The sequence below is a fragment of the Nansenia antarctica genome (assembly GCF_963989245.1).
Source record: "Nansenia antarctica genome assembly, chromosome: 10".
NCBI lineage: Eukaryota > Metazoa > Chordata > Actinopteri > Argentiniformes > Microstomatidae > Nansenia > Nansenia antarctica.
The window spans coordinates 5,581,745-5,603,536 of NC_137680.1; the positions used below are offsets into that span (position 1 = coordinate 5,581,745).

The window sequence follows — 21,792 nt, forward strand, 5'->3', positions numbered from 1 at the left end:
CAGCACCAGCAGGGCCCCTGAGTACAGCAGCAGGTCCCCAAAGTCACGGCCTTTGATCTCCAATGGAGCAAACACACCCAGCAGCAGGGCGGTGACACCGAGTAGGTCCATCACTACTGCGAACACCAGGGCTATCTTACAGTGTGAAAGCCCGTCATACTTGACAGCCATGTTTGGTCTACAGGACTGAAAAAGAGAAAGAGAGAGAGAGAGATAGAGGGCAAGAGGCAGAGAGAGGTGAAGAGATTGAAGTTTAAAGTTTGCTATTAGTTTGCGAGCATAATAAAGCTCATAAAGCTCAAAAGGAGGATAAGCTAGGTCAACATTTCTTATAATAATAATAATCCTCTATATTATACTGTAGAAATATATTGATTCTAAAATATATAGTGTATATGTATATATGTATATATATATATATATAGTGATTCTAAAAAGGATTCATTTCGTTGTCTTTGTATTTTACTGCCAATGACAATTAAATGTAATCTGAATCTGAATATAGTGATGCTAAAAAAGGTTTGCAGTTACTTTTGTAAGTAACCCAATGACAGATAGGCCAGACTCACTCTACTGGTTGAGTGAGAGGGTATACAGCATACAGACATACAGTACTGCAGTAGCCCTAACCCTTTGTGTCAAATAATCACAATGCCCTGGCCGATGTTAATGTATTGAAATATGTTATGGCTGGGCAATATCTGGTCACCCAGACTGAAGTATAATGTATTTCACAATTCTAAAGACATACATGCTTGTTCATTTCTTGCAGTGGAGCCCAGATTGTGTATAAACTGTAATAGAACCTCTGTAGGAGTTTTCATTCATAGGCAAAACAGGTGCCACACCTGTAGTCTCTACATGACTCACCTGCGCTCGAGCCCTACCCAACATAGACATAGTAGGCTTTCTGCGTTCAGCTTTCCAGTTTGATAATATGATTCTAAAAGAATACACAACTGGAAAATAAAACGTGGCTTACCCAGTTACAGTTTAATCTCTTCTCGGTGTAGTCCTACTATGTCTGTTTCTGTTCATAAGTTAGGTGTCCGCATGTCTTTCCGGACCCACCAGAGTGTCAGGTAAGTCAACAGTGTAACCTGACACCTCTCCCCCCTCACCTGCGAGACGCGATATTCGGAATAGCTTTGAACTGGTTTCACCTTGTCACACGTTGAATGAAATCAGGATCTACAAGTCCCTCAGACTTGTCAAAAATGATTTCTTTTTCATATTTCAAGAGCCTTTTTTTTGCCTTTTAATTGAACATGTTTATTGTTTTTATCTTCCTGTTTTTAATTGTAGCACTCTGAGATTTCTTATGTAACGTGCTTTTATAAATAAAACCCTAACCCTATTATTATTATTATATTTTGATACAGAAATTGTAATTGTAAAGAAACTCATAGCAATTAAAAAAAAACGTTCTGTATATGATTGTTGCGCGTGCGTATATTATACGTGCGTATATGCGTGCGCGCTCAGTAGAGTAGGTTCGTGATAAAACTTGAGGGGTCTATTTTTTTTTCGTTTTGTAAAATCTTGAGATAATGCGAGAGACTCCCTTGGCGAAGATGACTATACCCGGAAATGACGCTAAAGGACGCAATTACCAAGCGTGAAAAAAGGGAAGAGAAAAAAAAAGAAAAAGACAAATGCGATAATTGTTATTGTTGCTCTAGTTTAGCTGATGCGTTCATACGGGAGTCCACGCCAAGATGACAGGCTTTTATATATAAAACACGCGGCTATTACGACTGTATAACGGTGCGTGTACCATCGGAGTATTTTGGAAAACAGACAGTTTGTAAAATAGCCTAGCTTACTGATTAGCGTAGACTCTCTCTGTGCGAACCAGCGAGCTGCATTTACAATTGTATTGTAACGTGTCCATTTTTAATTATAGGGTCTATATGTCAGGTCTACATGGAACTTTCCTTTCCTTGTAATTTTGCAAAATACAGTTCGGAATACATTCTGGGATTTTCTTAAGCAAGCTGGTCACATTCGTTCATGATGGCTATGTTCATGTTGTGTTAAAATTAGATGAGAAATTGCCATAATTAGTAACCCAGCACAGCAGCATAGATTAAGTGCTTTCCACGGATGCAACACGTCCAACACTAAGCAACACTTCTCTCTTCCTGATCTGGACTACAAACAAACAAAGAGAGCTGCAAGAAGTTTGTTTTCATCTCAGCAGCTGAGCTGGAGTGGTTCAGCCATGTCCAGTTCAACCAAGTAACTCGTGACGTTAGAATTATAAGGTTCTATCTCCATTTTTGTCAACATTGAGTTTTTTACATAATCTGATCCATTATGTGTTTATTAATGCCCGTGTGGTGTTATTTTTTTAAATGTTGACATTTTTGAGTTAGTAATTCATAAAATACAAAGGTTCCATCTCACAGAACATAATGGAATGTAAAAACTTTGACGCTCAATATCTCTGAACTGCCCTAAACGGAACCTAAATTATAATTCCAAGCTTTCTGTCATTTCTTGCACAGTAAATAATAAGGGACGTGCACGAGATGGAGGACGGAAATATGAACGACGCTGCGCCAACATCCAAGAACCACACAGGCTCACACCACTTGCAGAGTAAGTTTTATAAAAACACATTAATCAGCTAATAGAAAGAAAGCAACGCACGTTAGATACAGGTTTGGACATAGTTTTGATAGTGGCATTGTTTTGTAGTCGGATCATTGATCTAGATTACCTTCCTAATTTTAAACCTCTGTATTTGCATCAATATGAATGGATGCAGTCTAGCCAACATTGCTGTACATTACAGCACGGCTTCCGGTATTACATCTCTTACCTCCTCATTAGCTCCGAAGAATGAGGACACCTATGAAATCGCCATCCCCTTTGAGGAGAACAACTTTGAGCAGCAAGGGTTTTTCAACCAGAATGAACAGAGCTTCGAAGGTGAATGTCCAAACCTTTTCCTTTATGCAGACACACAGTTTTCTAGGAGTTCCATCCGTAGCATCTTCACCATCAGTGTATCATCAGCGAGGCTCTTACGCTACCAGTCTACTCATGTGTTTAACAATTGCAAAAGTGTTTTTGAGTGATGATACAATGTATGTAACATAATCCATTTGTTAGAATAGATTGTACAGATAAATGTGAGTTTTGTAAAGATTGTGTACATGTTGGCATGGCATAAACCATATTGTGTACAGATTCATATCTGCAACATTCTAAACATTGCATCACCCTGTATGAGCTGCATATCAGTTCAGTGATTAATAACCCCTCACTTCCTGTGTCTTCTCAGATTCGCCCCCTCCCACAGGCCCCCCTGCGGCAGGCAGCTCCTACCTGCTGATCACCAACCTGCGGACACAGCTACAGATCTCCCTGGAGAAGAACTCGTGGCTGGGGAAACGCATCGAGGACCTGGAGGAGGAAAGGGACTTCCTCCGCTGCCAGCTGGATCGCTTCATATTCTCCACCAAGACCCAGGGACTGGGACAGAGCCAGTACAGCAACGGTGAGTGGTGGGGGCGGCTGTGGCGCAGGAGATAGAGTCGCCACCTAATGATCACATGGTTGGCAGATCGGCGGTTCGAACCCCGGCTGGCCACATGTCGAAGTGTCCTTGGGCAAGACACTGAACCCCAAATTGCTCCCAGTGAGCGGGCCGGCGCCTTCCATGGTAGCTTGTCGCCATTGGTGTGTGAATGTGTGTGTGAATGGGTGAATGAGAGGCCGTTGTAAAGCACTTTGGATAAAGGTGCTATGTAAGTCAGTCCATTTACCATTTGAGTGGGATGGAGAGGGACTGAACCTGTTAAGCAACAGTGAGATGAAGTGAGGTGCTTGGTGAGACCTACCTAATATTGCTAATAACCAGTATTGTATTATTGTGCAATTTATTTACAGATTTTTTGGGGGTGAGTTACTGTATATTATATGTGAGTATATTGTATATGACATTGTTTCGAGGTACTGTACAAATCAAACATTTCACTGCTCTACTGTGAGTATGTGACAATAAACCCACTTGTGACTTTGAGAGACATAACTACATAACAGGGCAGTTGGCGTAGGAGAACACACTCCTAAATGTGATTTATGTAACGTTGAGGAACCTGTGTGTCTCCTCCTCCTCCAGGCTATGACGCCAGACGGTTTAACTGGAGGGTGAGAAGAGAGGCTGACCGTCCTGTTGGTAAGCTTTTAGTCCTTCGTTCCTACAAATCCAGAAAAGTATGCCTGTATCAAGCATGGTTCTAATAAGACTGGAACCATCAAAGCAGTTTGGAGTGAACTAGAAGAGAGGCACTCTCATGTCTTAACGCCACCATCACATCTCACCTTCTCTCCTCGATGTACCTATTACCTGTCCTGATTTTCCGTTGTTCCCATCATCAAACTTTCAGAGCAGAAGTCAGAGCAGCAGCATTTCGTCAATTCTCGTCAGTTATACCCACGAAGGCCCGGCCCTCCCACCATGGTGCAACCCAAAAACCACAGCACCAGCCCCATAGCCACTCAGATGGCCTCTATGAGCGCCATGTTCAGCCCAGGGGCCTCCCAGTCCCTGCTGCAGGGCCATAGCAGCGGCACCAGCGGTGGCAGACCGACCATGAGCGACATGAGTGCACATGGGAGCGTTGGAGCAGGTAAGGGGTTTCCGACGGTACACCTTCAAAGTTACATCAAATGTTCACATCGTAGTTTTGTTCTTCTTTTTTGATTGATTCAGTGGAGCTTATACATTGCTAGCCAATTAAGTCCCTTTCAAAGCATAGGACTTTTAGGGTAGTATTAGGTTTGGTTTCTAAATACCATATCCATGGTTTGTTGCACTCTACTCTCTAGGTGTTTGCAAACTGGAACAATATTACGGCTATATTGCCTCCGTCATCCAGTACTTTCTTTACATATCCAGTCTGCTTCTTCATTCGTGGACCTTGTTTGATGGCGAAAATAGTGACGCTTACCTTTTTCCCCTTGTCTCCTCAGATTCCCTCACTCTCCTGGGGGAGGCGGAGGACTTCCTGGAGCAGGACGGCTACATGGATGAGGAGGAGATGATCTCAGGGGAGGATGTGATCTCAGAGGGCATGGGCGGCGGCAGGCACACACTGAAGAGGAGGCGGATCTTCCAAATGCCTAGGGAGAGGCAAAGAGGTGAGAGAAGGAGACATCTCATGCCTACTTATGTTCAACTCTCTTCTCTCAAATCTTACACACAGAGCATCAGTGCTCCCAAACTAGAACATTTAGGAGCACCCCCTTACAACAGGGGTTTGAGTAAACAATACTACAGATTGACTGCGTTATTGGTTACCCAAGTCACTTCTGTGTGCATGTAAAGCCACACTAACCTGATGGCCCATTTGGATGCATCATCTCTCAAATATGGTCTTTTTTTGTCTCTTTTGAACGAGAAGGGGTGTCCAAACCTTTGACTGGTACTGTAAATGCTTTCAAACATGTAATTCTCACCCCCGCCCCCTCTCCAGTGAAAGATGCCGCCGGGGTGCTGTTCCGCTACAAGAAGATCCTGCTGACCTACCAGCGTCTGAAGAACATGTCCAAGGCCTTCCAGATCCACGGCGTGGACCGCAACACGGTGGCCTCCACCACACCCATCGCCGAGCTGCTGCTGGTGGCCCCGGAGAAGGTGGCGGAGGTGGGGGAGTTCGACCCGTCCAAGGAGAAGCTGCTGGACTACGCACGGCGCTGCTATGTCGCCCTCGATGAGGAAACGCTGAGCAGGGTGCAGGCCCTGAAGAAGAACAACCTGCTCCTGCCCATCTCCTACAGGTTCAGACACTGATGGAGGGTGAGGGGTGGGGGTGGGGGGTAGGTGGGGTTATCCTTCATGGAAAGGAGAGTTTTGGGGTCAGTTGTGACTCATTACTGCCCCTTTCAGACTCTTGGGATTGGGGAGGGGGGAGGCGAATGTGCTGGTTATGTCGGGGATGATGGTTGTTCCCCATCACCTACACACACAGAATGAGTGTAACCCACATCTTCAAATTTGGGCCTTCAGGTACCGCAGTACTACCTGTTTTTCATCCTCCTTGGTAATTAATTGACTGAAAAATGTAATTGATTGGTTATAGAGACCACTCACCCTTACGTCCCTTCTGAATTGAAGGGAACATTTCAAACTAGCAGTGCTGCAAACCTTGAGGTATGTATTTGAGTAGCCCTGACCTACTTGTTGAAAATTATTTCAAAGCCATGAGCAATATCTATGGCATTCCTCACTTTGAAACAAAGTGACTAAGAAAACTTTATATCAGTGCAATTGTGATACTCGGGGCCCCTTTTGACAACAGCTAAATTCTGTGCTAGTATCAAATCAGACCGTATTACTCCCAATACTTGTGGCATATTTATTTCACAACATCTCATTGCGCAAAATTATGTGGAGGGGTGGCGATAGTTTATGCAGGTATAATATTAAATGAAATGGCAATATTAAAGAATATGGAAAAATTATACAATTCACCTCTTCTTAAAATAAGCGACTCAAGTGAGTTTAAATACTTCAAGTGACTCTTTTTTGCTGTCAAAATATCCACCCTTTGTGTCTATGTGAAAACGGTGTCGTACTTCACACATTCTCAAAAACGATGCCAATATTATAAATAAATCTTTATTTACAGAGAAATGTTTGTTGTTTGGATAAACATTCCATTATCATGACCTTTTCCGAGCAAGATCCTCAACAAACCTTGAAAAACATGTTTTTATTATTTGTGCTACTATAAGATTACCTTATTTAAATATATCAGATAACAGAATACACCTACCATACCTGTAGTTATTTTTTGATGATCTGATTCCCAGAGAGGGGATTTAGGCCATGTGCTTACATTTACGAATAAAGATGCCTTATTTTGGTTTATGGTTGCCACTTGTGCAAAAAATGTGATGGTGACTGGACTTACACAGACACTGACCCCTGATTGGATTTGTATACTCGAGTCATTTTTGCATTTCTCTTTCCTTTCATTTCCTCAGGTTGAAAGGAGGAGAGGACTCTCTTAAAGAGAAGGAAACTGACACGACCACGAACTGATCAAAGCAAAGAGTAGTCCCACAATCTGTTGTTCAGATGCAAACCTTTTGTAGTATAATAATGCATGCCAATGGTCTGATAGCAATCCACTATGGTTAGCAAACAAGTTGGATAGCTGTGGAAATACTGGTGTTTTTGTGATGTTTGCATCAGAACGACAGAATCAGATGCTACTTTTTGCTTTGGAAGGAGGATGGGGCCAGTTTTGGGAACAGTTACTGCTACTGTGAGGCTAATCTGTACCATAAAACACTGCATTGTGTTTTTAATGCACCAGAATATATTGTCACTGTGCTGCACCAATGTAATGTACAGCTGTGAGACACTTACTTTGACATAAGTGTCAAATGATTTACCCTTTGTACTGTGCTACTAAATAACAGTATCGTTTTTTTTTTTTTTTACTATACTGTTGTAGGAGATGTTTTTTGTATCATTACACTATCAGTTCCGAATTGTGCTTTTGTATGTCAATCCTCTTAACACAAAGCGTCTGTTAACGAATGGGCATTGATTACAACTAAATTGGTAATGTTTTGGTTTCTTCTTTTTTATTTTCCAAGGACCTCAGCAATTTCCATTAAAAGGGACAAATTGCAAAAATGTTGAGTTTTATATAGATGGTTGTAGGTATATGAATACCTAACCTATTATTCAATCTCATCAATGCCCCTTTACAAATGCATGTGAGGTGAACTCATGATGTCCATCAGTTTTGACAGAGCTGCTTTTGATATTGCATCATGATTTGAGAAACAGCAATAGCGTTGATATACGATTATGTATAAAAGCTGTATATAAGTGTACTGGTACAGGAAAATAGCGAGACCCCCATGTATTTAAACAGACAAGTTAGGGTCTGATTGCGTGAAACGTTACCTCTCACTTTTCATGTCCACTTCAAAAAAACACACAGGGAAAGGTGTCTATACACAGAACTGCTGAACTCATGTTATGTTCAACACATATGATACGGGTCAGAGATGTCATTTTCTTTTTTGCCTATTAAGGAAACAATCGTTTAGTGAAAGGTTGCAGTACAACTTTCCTCTTATAATACTGATGGAGCAAGTTGTAGATTCAGGCCTGTGTGCAGTGTTTAAAAAAAAAAAAGTGTGATGTTTTTATTTCTCTTAAGAATCACGAGTTGTAGCCAATATTTGTGTGAGTAAGCTGTGTCTCACTGACAATGTTTATGTTGATTATACCAATCGTATGGACTGTAAAGATAGAAATGCCATTAAAGCATTGATTTCATACAAAACCATGACGTGCTTTTTTACTCTGTGCAACCTCTCTATTTATCATACTAGACACCTTAACTGCTCCTCCTGAGACATCTTCTGCCACTCAGCACTGCGTCTCCTAAAGACACCCGCTTTCCCCTCTACTGTGTCCCTAAAAACTTCTAGTGCCCCCCTTGTACTATTTCTCTGTTTCTCCAGTGTAAAATAAAAAAATAAAAAAATAGGTTTAGAAGAAGGTGATAGGAGAAGGTTTTTCCTTCTACCAATGGCCCCGGGCCTGAGCTGGATTACTCTTCCTGCTACGACTGGTGGACTGATGATTCACATGCTTAGTATTCAAATGTATTGATTGTAAGTCGCTTTGGAATAAGGCGTCTGCTAAATGCCGAAAATGTAAATGTAGATAATACTTTTCAGTGTTTAGAAAGTAAGAACCAATAGCCTTGTTGCCAATGGCAGCAGAGAAAGTGGTCTAGCCGGCTGTAATTGTGTTTGGTTGTCACCAAGGAGATTTCTGAGCCTGATGCACGGCGCCTGATCAACTCAACAGTGTCTCATGTAGACTTTATCATGCTTGTTCACTATTGACTTGTCCATGTAGAACTATAATCAGTAACAAAAAAACTGCTATACGCCAATGCACTCAATTACCATAGCCCCGTTCCATTGGCATTACTATCAAAACGATTCTCTTATTATTTGAATATAGTTAGTACAACAAGCAATATAATATGATGATCTAAAAGGATTGTGTACATAAGGTTCAGAGATAGGAAAAGTTAGGATATTTATAGCATAGCATAGAGTACAGCACAGTGTTTTATTGTATAGTATAGTAGATAGTGTATATAGCCTTTATTTATGTAAACCAGCTCTTTTCCCTCTTTTATTTGACCCTTGGCCCTCTTGTTTTTAGTCTTTTTTCCTAGCACCAGGGGAGCCCCCCCTCCTAAATTTTGTTGTATGGTACCTGTACTGTATTAATGACAATAAAGACCATTCATTCATTCATTCATTCATTCATTCATTCATTCAACAGCTGGAGAACTAAGCCCGTTTCCGTGGCCCCCCAGGACATCCCCTCTAGTCAAAAGGTTAGCAGCGTATCAACGTCCGGTGTCACCGGTGTCAACTTCCGGTGCCTGGGTTGGGACTGAGAGCAAAAAGCGGGCATACCGAACTTGCCGTATTTTTTCCTCGTGTTTTTCCTTCGTTTGTGAAAACATACGTCGGGATTTTTACATACCCCCAAAATATCTAACTGGACGATCTGCTTAACTTTGGGACGTGTAAAACTGATCTACAAACATATCACGTGACTTATTTTATTCATTCGAGTTATAGCTAGCTTAACCGTAGCCTAGCTACGTCGTTACGTCATTACGTACTTTCTCATTATTCTCCTGGAAGAGAAGAAGGCCCATCCTCCTGCCTGGGACTTTGCGTTAACCGAGCTAGCCCCCTAGCTACTTGACGTAGTGACGTAGTTACGTCATTACGTTACGTCGTTCTCATTATTCTCCTGGAAGAGAGAGAAGGCCCATCCTCCTGCCTGGGACGTCGCGTTAACCGAGCTAGCCCACGAGATCAACCGTTTTTCCCCTCAATGTTACGGTCTTGTTCTCAGTGCTAAACTAGAACCATACCGTTTAACTTCTACTGTTTGTTAACCCGTAGTTTGTTAACCTTACATTTAGAAGAAGTTGCGTTAGTGGTGTGTTCAACTCAGCTACATCGCTTATTGTGTTGAGTGTTGCTCACTTTGTTGCTAGCTTGCATAGCTAGCCACTGTGCCACTTTCCTCTAACGTTAACTAACGTTAGTTCGTTAGTTTACTAAACAAATCTAACCACGGCGATGTCGGATTTCGACGAATTTGAGCGACAGCTGTCCGAAAACAAACAAGGTATGATTTATGATATGTTTACTACTAACTTAGCTAAAAGCTTTGCTCACCTGGCCTGGCTGCCTCTGTTATGTCACCGCTAGCCTGGCTACAGCGCTGTTAGTTACCCGCTAGAACCAGTCTGTCTGTCGCAGCTAGCTATAAATATAAATATATGCCATTTAGCTGACCCTTTTATCCAAAGCGACTTACATTGCAGTGACTGCATACATTTCAGTATACACGGTCCCAGCGGGAATCGAACCCACAACCTAAGCGTTGTTAGCGCCATGCTCTACCAACTGAGCCACAGAGGGCCAGCTATCCGCTTTCTAAGTGTGCACCTTCATGTTAAACGTGGCTGCGACTGTCCCAGCCATTGTTTTATGTCATGTTAAACCCTTAAGGTTCTTATAGAGTGCCTTGTGACGTTTTTTTGCCATTGAAATAATAGAACCGTCACATGCACATCGAATTGTATACATTTTGTGTCTTCTATCTTACTAAGTTTAATGATGAAACGTCAGTTAGCTCTTGGACTGTATGTGGAAACTAAAATATTATTTGAAAGTGGTTATTGTAATATAATTTGTTATTCTGACAGACTATCACTAGAAATACTCACTTTCGTCATCTCTCATCATGTCCTGTCCCATCTATTCCCCCACACCTCACTCTTTCTCCCTCTTCCATCCATCCCCTCTACTCTTTCATCCCCTCTACTCTTTCTCTCCTTCCATGCCCTCTACTCTTTCTCTCCTTCCATCCCCTCTACTCTTTCTCCCCTTTCAGCGGAGAGGGACAAGGAGAACCGCCATCACCGCCAGCGCTCTCCATCCCGCAGCCGCAGTCGAGAGAGGAAGAGGAGGAGCAGAGACAGGGACAGACGTAGCAGGGATCGCCGTGCGGACAGCAAGGAGCCGCGGAGACCGAGACGCAGGTATGTGTAAAGCCCAATGCACACGTCGCACGACAACATTCCATTCTCAATTCACACAAATGAAGGTGAATGGAGAATCGAATGTTGTCGTGCGACAATATCGCATCGCACGCCGTGTGCATTGTCTCATTGAGATGCATTCAAAACAATGGAATCGAATTCGGCGGTGCGACAAAATCGCACGCCGTGTGCATTGGGCTTAAGACTTACCTACTGCCACCACTACATAGTACACATACAGGGCCCTGCAACTCTGGCTCTGGTGGGCCACAGTGCCTGCAGGATTTTGTTCCAACCCAGCTTTGATATATCCGATTGACACTGGAACACTCTTAATATTCGCTGCACATAAACACAATTAGACACAGGGTTAGGTCTGACAGACTGGCTTTTTGATGCAGAGGTGTTCCTCCCACTCAGGTTCTGGCTGTTCCTCTTAGGTACTTTTGATGTGACAGCAGGAACCTGAACATATTTTTAATACTTTTTATTTAGAGACGTTTTTTTTTCACATTTTATGAACAACAAACATCAACAACAAAAAGAAAAAAACATACATACACAGTGTTTCCCCTACCATTGCGGGCCGCCCCCCCAACGGAACCCCCTGCCCCACCCAAGAAAGAGGAATTATTACGGACGTAGACACCAAACATCTGACAAGTAGGCTAAAATATCAGCATTTTTTAAAACCCAACCCGAATCTGGCGAGTGGCAAGCCCATGGGCTCGTTGGTAACGTTAGTCCGCCAGTAGTCTCGCATAGCCAAACCTATCTCCACACTTCGCTTCGCGCTGGACACATTCGCACACTCGCGTATGTGGCGGCAAGATTGTGTGCGCGGCTGCGCGCGCGACGCGAGAGAGTTTTTGCAGGGTGAGATGTCTACAGATGGAAAGTAAGCAAGTTGAAACGTTAGCAACTATAATTGCTGAGTGTTCTAACAGAGCAAGTTGGTTCAAATTGGTCGTTATTATTGTGACTAGAAAGTGTCTGATTATAGTTCCATGGTATGTAAAATAGTGTCAAAGAACTATCAAGATAACTAGCTAGCTCAGAGGTGATTAGATGAGCTAGTCTTTTCCACACATGCCAGCTAAAGAGCTAACTGGATGCACTTTATTAATTTACTTAAAGTAGATATACTATCTTTCTTATTCTGCTAGAATTGGGCTTTATGGTAATACCATAATGGCATATTTGCAGTACAAGTACAGTGGATTGAAGCATTGGAAATGTCTGTTTTTTATATATACGATTTTTTTTTCATGTGAGAGAGTGAAGACAAAATGACATTATCTGACTGCATTGCCCACAGCAATCCAATATTCAATTATAATTATGTTATACATTGATATGGATCAATTTATACCTCTTATAAATACTCTGGTTGTTATGTTTGCCTTTTGGTTGACAGCAAAATAGGAGAGCAGGATGGTGCACCAGAGAGAGAGAGCGCAAGAAACAGGTGAGAAAGTGGACAGGTAGTCAAGACCACATAAGTAAGTAGCCTTGAGAACCGATGGTTCTCGAGCCTAATGGCCCATAGGGCTGGAGCCTCTCCTGTTTCCGTAGCGCAGGGTCTTACCCCCTGGGGGGGGTCCATGCCACCCCCCCAAGGCAGCAAACCTAGGGGAAACACTGATACATACACAAGGTCATGGGATCAGCAAATACAGCATATAAACATACAATCAGTACAAAGAATCACCATCTTCATTGGCTAAATAATCGCACCATATTTCCCATCGTTTTCCCCCCAACTCTTCTGAAGCCTTAACTGAACATAGTTTTGATGGTTTGTTTTGAGTTTCAGTGACCCAGACTTAATGGACCCCAATGTTTTGTATACATACAGGTGTCTAATGGGATTGGTTGGAGAGGTGCTGGCAATATGCCTATTGATAACCTATTCCAGCAAATATTCCAGCAAATATCAAATATCTATCCTGAACTTTTAGAGCTTTACAGTGTGCTCGGGGGTAAGGGGTCGATATGGAGTTGGGCTGTCATTTCACTACATGGAAATCATGGTCCACAAAATTGGAAGTATCGAAGTATAATTCTATAGTGGAACTATCTGTGACCACCATGTTTGGTCGAGTGAGTGAAATGTGAAAACCTTCCAATGTCATTTCAGCTCACCAGCAAACAACCACCCCCAAGAGATTGCTGTAAGGTAATACAGCGAACTAACACAGAGCCTGTTTCTGCATTCTTACAATTCCACTCCAGTCACCTTTCCCTGATTCTCTATGTGATACAATTGCTTTATCAGTGTTTAGACCCCTATTTGGGGTTTCTCTATTCAAGGTTATTTTTGTGCTCTGCTGTAGTCCCAAAGCAATTTTCATGTCATTTAAAAAAAAAAAAATGTATGTATTGGAAGTAGCAGAGTACTTGCTTCCTCTGAAAATGTGTAGTCAACTTCAAACATGGTTGCAATAAAATGTAAAACATTGGTTCTCATTGTTCTTAACGCAAAGTAACAACAAGTGATAATATTTTGTTATGTGTCATATCTTTAAAGGGTCTCTGGAAATCAGTACTGACGACCCCATATCTGTCATCTCCCTTCTCCGTCTATTTTCTTCTGCACTTCTTCATTGGTCTGTGTGTCTCTCTCTCTCTCTCGCTCCCACTCCTCCCCTCTGCTGCCTCCCTTTTAGTCGTTCCCCGCACCGGGAGAAGAAGAAGAACAAAGTGAAGAAGTACTGGGACGTCCCTCCTCCTGGCTTTGAGCACATCACGCCCATGCAGTACAAAGCGATGCAGGGTAAGTGTCTGTCCGCCCCTCCGCTCTCTCTTCAACTCGGTTCCATGTGTGTCTGACATATTGTTTTACTGTTGAGATGACAGGAGGAGTACTGGCAATGGACACAGACACTCTAACCGAAGACCCCCCCAAAAAAACAGCCAGCCAATGTGCTAGTATTTTATAAATAAAAGTTTGATTTTACTATTAAAACTCCTTGTCCGTCCTTCTCTTCTAGCTGCGGGCCAGATCCCAGCCACGGCCCTCCTGCCCACCATGACCCCAGACGGCCTGGCTGTCACCCCCACCCCCGTGCCTGTGGTGGGCAGCCAGATGACCCGCCAGGCCCGCCGGCTGTACGTGGGCAACATCCCCTTCGGCATCACAGAGGTGAGTGGTGGTCTAGTCGGATAGTGAGTTGGACTTGTGATCGGAAGGTTGTGAGTTCAAATCCCGCCTGAAACCACACCACTACTAGTGTGCCCTTGAGTAAGGCACTTAGCCCTCAGTTACTCCAGGGGGAATGTCCCTGTAATTTGTAATTGTAAGTCGCTTTGGATTAAAAGCGTCTGCTAAAATGGCAAAATTAAATAGAGAGAGAGAGACACAATGAACAGTGGGATGCATTCAAGAGTAGGGTTGAGGCTTAGAATCCATTATACTGGAAGGATCTCTTCATATTGTAGATCTATGTCCTACAATGTGTTTGTCCTTAGCTGGAACAGAGCATTGACTGCTGTTTTCTTTCTTCCCCTGCACAGGAGTCCATGATGGACTTCTTCAACGCTCAGATGCGCCTGGGCGGTCTCACCCAGGCCCCTGGGAACCCCGTCCTCGCTGTGCAGATCAACCAGGACAAGAACTTTGCCTTCCTTGAGGTCAGCCTGACCTCCAATCATTATCGTGCTTTTAGTGTTGATGAGATTAATCATGCCATTAACACTGCCTTTCAACTATACTGTAAACATAGCAAAAATGCCTATGTTTACAGTATAGTTGCCTATAAACCCTGTAGAAAGTGAACCAGAATGCAGCCGTGTCAAATTCAGTGCTTCCTCCTCTGTGGACCGCACTGGCCAAAATGGCTGCCACAGTGAACCTGTAGTTCATGGGCCCCACGTTCCTTCAACATGGACACTGGGGATAAATTTGTACTACATACACATTGTATTTAGTAAGTGATCACCTTCACACAAAAAAATGAAAATGAACCAGAATTGAACACTACCACGGTCTTATCGAGCGTGTGTTTTTCCGTCCCGTGTAGTTCCGTTCGGTGGACGAGACGACCCAGGCCATGGCGTTTGACGGAATAATCTTCCAAGGCCAGAGTTTGAAGATACGCCGTCCCCATGACTACCAGCCCCTGCCTGGCATGAGCGAGAACCCCAGTGTCTACGTGCCCGGTACGGACCGCTGTCTAGTGTCTCCTGCAGCTCTGGCGTTGTTGATGCCAGGATCTGCTCTCTACTCTTATCTAACTCTCCACATAACCATCGTGGGGGAAATGCATTACAGACCTTTAGACCCAGTGTCCTAGGCTCCATTGTCTGTTTCTTATTCGCTGCTTTGTCTGTCTTTCTGTGTGACTGTCACTCACCAATCTGCGTCTCTGTGTTTCTCTCTAGGTGTGGTTTCCACAGTGGTGCCGGACTCCGCCCACAAGCTCTTCATCGGCGGCCTGCCCAACTATCTGAACGACGACCAGGTCAGTGCTAACCAGCGCCGCGGCCTGACCGGGTCAACTGGGTCACGTAGGCTGGGCTGATAAGAGTTCCTATCCCAAGTCTGGCCCATTTGAAAGTTCTATAAATGAACAGCAATTATTTTTAGCCCTTCTTCAAGTGGTCAAAGTGGTCTACACTGTGAGGAACTTGCATCATCATCATCCACAATCGATGTACTCTTGTTCTTCAGCTCTTAAGTCCTTGCTTTGCCAGTTGATGCAAGCACATGGTTCTCAAGAACAGGCTCTTACCCATACAGCTGTGTATTGGGTTTCAACAGACCACATGGTTTGATGAGTATAATGGGTCTGTTCCTGAATCAATATTCCATAGTTAGTGTTTAAATGCTTTAGTTAGTAGTGAGTGTTTTAAAGTCTATACTTGTATTATTGGCATAACGACATCTGCTAATGCTATAAGCCCTGTAGAAAGTGAACCAGAATGCAGCCGTGTCAAATTCAGTGCTTCCTCCTCTGTGGACCGCACTGGCCAAAATGGCTGCCACAGTGAACCTGTAGTTCATGGGCCCCACGTTCCTTCAACATGGACACTGGGGATAAATTTGTACTACATACACATTGTATTTAGTAAGTGATCACCTTCAAAAAAAAGAAAATGAACCAGAATTGAACACTACCAATGTCTTATTGAGTGTGTGTTTTACGTCCCGTGTAGTTCCGTTCGGTGGATGAGTTCCATAGTTAGTGTTTAGTGCTTTAGTTAGTAGTGAGTGTTTTAACGTCTATAAGTCTATACTAATAATACTATTATTGGCATAACGACATCTGCTAATGCTGATGATTGGTATGCCCTGGCTGATTTCTTATGCTAGTCCCCTGCGGAACCCTCCGATCTGAACCCTAGGTCCATAGCAGGGTTTCCGTTAGAAAAATTTGCCGTCGGACATCGTGTCCGGGAAGAATTCGATTTACCGGACAAACGTGATATATTCCGGTCATCATATTAAAATAGAATATTTTTTTTTTTCTTTCAAAATCATATTTTTTTTCTTCCAAATCTAATATAGCTGTTTGTCGCGGTGATTACTGTTGTGTAGCGGCCTATATATGCCATTTAATGTCTATTTCTCATCCGATACGATTAGATGCGAGCTATATAATAATATAACATGATTTGACGCATGCGCGCTATGCCATGCGTCAAATCCAGCGCTGAACGGGTCCAGCGCTGAACGGGCGCCTCACTGGGAACTGAACAGACAGCATCGATCAATGAACGGACTCCACATTACGTTAACTGAAGTTTGTTAAATTGTTTGGGATTAATGTGAGTTTTCTATTTTCTCTTTCCAGTTTTACCCTTTTTAAAAATCAATAAAACAACGTCATTTCTATAACCAGGTCTCGCTGGTTGGGAAGGCATTTCGTTTAGCTCGGGAGTATGACAATGGGGAGAACATAACTGTTTATTGAGAAACAATTGATAGGCAGTCTGGGATACGTATATAAAGAAATACCACAATGTCTAGATGTATAACATTTTATTGAACAGTAACAGTGCAAGCATGTAGGCTTCTGGCGTGACACGGCTAGCCTAATTTCCGTTCATATGCCTTTTATCAGATAAAATAAAATAGAATAAAACTCTTTGAAAATAAATAGGCTTTAAATTAACTTGCAATGCGTATGTATAGGCTAATTTCCGTTCGATGTTACAGCCTAGGCCTATCGCCTATGCCTTTTCTCAGATAGATAGGGGATAGCCTTAAATAAAATAGCCTAGAGTAAAAACTCTGAAAATAACAATGGCTGCTCATATAATTCAGCTACTTATTAGGCCTACGTCGCTTTTTGGCAGCATTGAAGCGTGCAGCTGCGGACTTGAAATCAAAGCTGCAAAGTGTCTCTCCGCAACTTGCAATGCGCATTAGCCGTGTGACCTTGCCCTCCCCAAGGCGACTTCGGTCCGCAGTTTTAATTCGGTTCTGCAGAGAGAATCCTCTCTCTGCAGGCACACTGGAGACGAGAATCAAGCAGGCTATCTTGGCCAGTGTGGCCCACTCTGGGTAAATTTCGCTGAAGTCTTGGATGAGGACTTCGCAGGCTGTTGAGAAACGCAAGCCCCCATAACCACGAAGCGCTGTCATGACACCGATGGCATCTCGTTGCACGTTTGTGGCATCGATGACCGGTATGGTGCACTTTGAGCTGCAACGTTTGCGTATTACTATGGTGGACGGGTTGGCAGGGTTGCCAGATAGGCATGGGTTACCGCCGAATGGGCTACTGTGTTTAAGCGGTAATAGACTGGTTAAACTGTAATCCCATCTGGCATCAATCCCATGTGGCACCTGTGCGCTGTTTCGCATAGGCCGGCCTACACATTAGGAGTCATCATCATGCCGGTGTCAAATCATATCATAATAAAAGAAATACATAGCCTATATATTCGTCTTTTTTAAAATAGAAGGAATCAGAATGTGAACTTTAGCGAATTGTATTCAAAGGGAATTATTTTCACCGGACAATATGTCCGACGACTTTTCAATTTGTCAGACTTCAAAAAAAATTACCGGACAAAGACCGGTAATTGCCGGTTAACGGAAACCCAGGTCCATAGGTCCCTCTCCTCCCCTTGTCTCTGTGGGGTCTGACATCTGTCCCTGTGTGTCCCCCCCCCCCCAGGTGAAGGAGCTGCTGACGTCGTTTGGCCCCCTCAAGGCCTTCAACCTGGTGAAGGACAGCGCCACCGGCCTCTCCAAGGGATACGCCTTCTGCGAATACGTTGACGTCAACCTCAACGACCAGGTAACGGCACCCGTTCTGCCTCCCGCCCCCTCACCTGCACCATTTCACTGATAACCGTTGAGGTATCGATGTGTCTTTTTTTTTTTTTTTTTTTTTTTTTACCCATATTGTGGATCCAAAGTGAAAGCCATGGCCACGGTTCACACAGTAGTAGTAGTAGTCGTATTTAAAACTTATACAACAGTTAGTTCCGACCAAGTAATTTGATTGGACAAGAGGCATTCCATGAGTGCTGATATACAGTATAACAGCACTGGGACTTTTAACTATATGTATCACTCCACCGCACAGATGTTCTACTAAATGACCGTTAATTAGACAACATGTTTGTTTTCCCTCTCGTGTGATATTGCTTAAATTGATGCAGTAACCCCTCCCTCCCCTCCCTTCCTGTTGTCTCGTGTCCCCCCCCCCCATCTCTGTAATCTTGTTTTCAATCATTGTTCTATTCTGTAATCTTGTTTTTCAATCATTGTTTCACTTCACATTGAACATTTATTTTTGCAGGCCATAGCCGGGCTGAACGGCATGCAACTGGGAGACAAGAAGCTTCTGGTGCAGAGGGCCAGTGTGGGGTCCAAGAACGCCACCCTGGTAAGAGACATGAAAGAGGGATAGAGAGGGGGGGGGGAAGAATGTAGGAGAAGCATCTGGGCCTAGGGAGTGACTGGACGTAGACACTGGGTGGGGTCATATGTAAACATAGCAACAAATCTCCTTATAAACCCTGTAGAAAGTGAACCAGAATGCAGCCGTGTCAAATTCAGTGCTTCCTCCTCTGTGGACCGCACTGGCCAAAATGGCTGCCACAGTGAACCTGTAGTTCATGGGCCCCACGTTCCTTCAACATGGACACTGGGGATAAATTTGTACTACATACACATTGTATTTAGTAAGTGAACACCTTCAAGAAAAGAAAATGAACCAGAATTGAACGCTACCAATGTCTTGAGTGTGTGTTTTACGTCATGTGCAGCCTTGATTGCAGGTGTATGCTTTGGAATACGTTGTCTAACCTCAAATCTCTTTTGTTCCCCTTCTGTCCCTCTACCCCCACCTCTGTCCATCTCTCCACCCCTATTCCCTCTCCTATGACAATAGGAGGTAAGTACTAAGCTCTCTGCTGGGTTTAGACTCACGTGAAACATTAGTTTTTTAAAATTTATTTTTATATTTAGCACACAGTAAAAATAATAATAATATATATTAATATAACAATAACCGTAATACATCCTAGATAGAATAGGTGCAAGGAGGACAAGAAACCCAGAGGGGCTTATCAAGCATCTCCCTTGATCATAGAATTTGATTAACAGCTAATGAAAAAATAAATCAAGGAAAAAGTGACAGAACAAAATAAAGAACAAAACTAAAATCAAAAACAAACAAACAAAAGAATGGGAGAAACAGGATGAGAGGTCAAAGAAATAATTTCATGTGTGCCACTAAAGGCCAGTAAGAACTCCTTTCACACCTGCTCCCCCGCCCTCCCACCACATCTCTCTCTCCCCCTTCCTCCCCCATTGTCCCTTCCCATATCTTTCTCCATCCTCCCCTCTCTCTCTCTCTCTGTCTCTGTCTCTGCTTTTACAGACGAGTATAAACCAGACCCCGGTGACGCTGCAGGTCCCTGGGCTGATGAACAGCTCTATGAGTGGGATGGGCGGCCTGCCCACCGAGGTGCTCTGCCTGATGAACATGGTGGCCCCGGAGGAGCTGCTGGACGACGAGGAGTACGAGGAGATCGTGGAGGACGTCAGGGACGAGTGCAGCAAGTACGGCCAGGTCAAGAGCATCGAGATCCCCAGACCCGTCGACGGCCTGGAGGTCCCCGGCACTGGCAAGGTAAAGTGTTCTCGTGTGTGTGTGTGTTTTCAAGCATTGAATTTGTAATCTGTAGAAGATATTGAGCCTCATCACTCCATCTCTTCTCCTCCCTTCTCTGTCTCATGTTTTAGATCTTCGTGGAGTTCATGTCGCTGTTTGACTCCCAGAAGGCCATGCAGGGGCTGACAGGAAGGAAGTTTGCCAATAGGGTGGTGGTGACCAAATACTGCGACCCTGACGCCTACCACCGCCGAGACTTCTGGTAGAGGAGAAGAGAAGAGGGGGAACGCAGAGGGAGGGAAGGGGGGTGTGTGTGTGTGTGTCTGTTCATTTCCACATCGACCGTAAGTCCATATTGTTAGGCTCATCGGTAGATCTGACAGGATCAAACGGACGTGTGCATTTTTTCGTCTGAATTCCCACCTAGCTGATCTGCATGGTGCCTGGCAGTAGTGGGCTTTGGGTGGATGTGGAATTGAACCAGATATGGAATGAAAACGGAGAGGGAGGGGTTTGTATTCTGTAAACCACGAGGGCCTGGGTGGGGCCATATGAGGGTGGGGGTGGGGGGGTTGTGTGGGTTTTTCTTGCGAATTGTGTGTAGTAACAAGGTCAGGGGGGTATGTGATTTTTATACTTTGTGAGAAATGGATGTCATTTTGGTTTGGGGGGGGGGTGCCACACTTGAAGGTTTGTATTTAAATGGATGGAGCCTGTTTTAAATACTTTAGGAAGAGGAGGACAGGAGGGAGGAAGAGAGGGGAACTCAACTTTTTCAACTTGTATGAAGTGATGGGTGATGGGGGAGGAGTGATCATCATTTCAGATATGGGCTGAGAGAGAGAGGGAGTTGATGACATTTTTTAATTTGACCCACTAATGTAGATAGATAATCAACGGCTAGAGAGACGTGGAGTATGAGTGTGGGAGGGGCGGGGAGCTATTGACAGAGATGGCCTCGTTTTGTGAATTTAAGACTTCACGTTTGGACAATATTTCCTGAACTTTCTGTATTTCTTTTTCCATCAGAGTAGACCCACCCCCCTCTCCCTGTGTGTAGTGATGGTATACGTGGGAGAAGCTCTAACTTCTGGTTTTCATATTGGACTCTCTGAATGTCAGCTGTTGTTGTTTTCCAATCCTGTAATTACACTGATCTTCTTTGTAAAACCTTGTATTCAGTCACTGTATTTATTCACTCATTTTGAATAACGCCCATGTTGCGTCTCTTAGTTTGAGTTAATTTTTTGGATAAGAATGTTTCATCTTGTGTGAATTCAAACAAGCACCGTCTTCATCAGATAATTCCACCAGCCATAACACCTGCCCAACCTAAGACAGAAACAGTAGTGAGAAAGACAAGGCTGTTGGGAGTTTGTCACCCTCAATTTTAAATGGTAAATCTTGGATTGGTATTGACTAGTAACTCTAATTCTGATTAAAAGCCTTAATTTGAGTTTTGTTTCACGTCACTGTCAGATAGAGAAGAGAAACAGGATACCCTTTTGTTCTCAATAACTATGACTGTACCCGTCACTGTTTCATGTCAGTATTTTCCAGGTTATTGTGATTTGCGTTGCTTT

General features: G+C 43.5%; 2 protein-coding genes across 4 annotated transcripts; both read left to right on the plus strand.

Annotated features, from left to right (window-relative positions):
• Window positions 1–1,631: 1,631 nt before the first annotated feature.
• On the plus strand, window positions 1,632–5,806 carry ccdc106a (coiled-coil domain containing 106a; the record flags this gene model as incomplete). 2 transcript variants are annotated; one of them, XM_080540223.1, is made up of 8 exons in its annotated part: window positions 1,632–1,767; window positions 2,511–2,604; window positions 2,839–2,937; window positions 3,293–3,508; window positions 4,133–4,189; window positions 4,401–4,643; window positions 4,987–5,154; window positions 5,490–5,806. In XM_080540223.1, exons 2-8 carry the CDS (start codon window positions 2,535–2,537, stop codon window positions 5,804–5,806), a joined length of 1,170 nt encoding a protein of 389 aa, XP_080396349.1. In that variant the 5' UTR covers window positions 1,632–1,767; window positions 2,511–2,534. The 2 variants fall into 2 exon arrangements, with proteins under 2 accessions (XP_080396349.1, XP_080396350.1); XM_080540224.1 differs by lacking the exon at window positions 1,632–1,767 and adding an exon at window positions 2,057–2,267.
• A 3,660-nt stretch (window positions 5,807–9,466) lies between these two features.
• On the plus strand, window positions 9,467–20,738 carry u2af2a (U2 small nuclear RNA auxiliary factor 2a). Of its 2 annotated transcripts, XM_080540216.1 has the most exons (13): window positions 9,467–10,213; window positions 10,985–11,132; window positions 12,550–12,600; window positions 13,273–13,311; window positions 13,802–13,908; window positions 14,126–14,277; window positions 14,649–14,765; window positions 15,155–15,293; window positions 15,516–15,595; window positions 18,260–18,382; window positions 18,890–18,977; window positions 19,974–20,227; window positions 20,341–20,738. In XM_080540216.1, exons 1-13 carry the CDS (start codon window positions 10,165–10,167, stop codon window positions 20,473–20,475), a joined length of 1,482 nt encoding a protein of 493 aa, XP_080396342.1. In that variant the 5' UTR covers window positions 9,467–10,164; the 3' UTR covers window positions 20,476–20,738. The 2 variants fall into 2 exon arrangements, with proteins under 2 accessions (XP_080396342.1, XP_080396343.1); XM_080540217.1 differs by lacking the exon at window positions 12,550–12,600.
• Window positions 20,739–21,792: the final 1,054 nt, after the last annotated feature.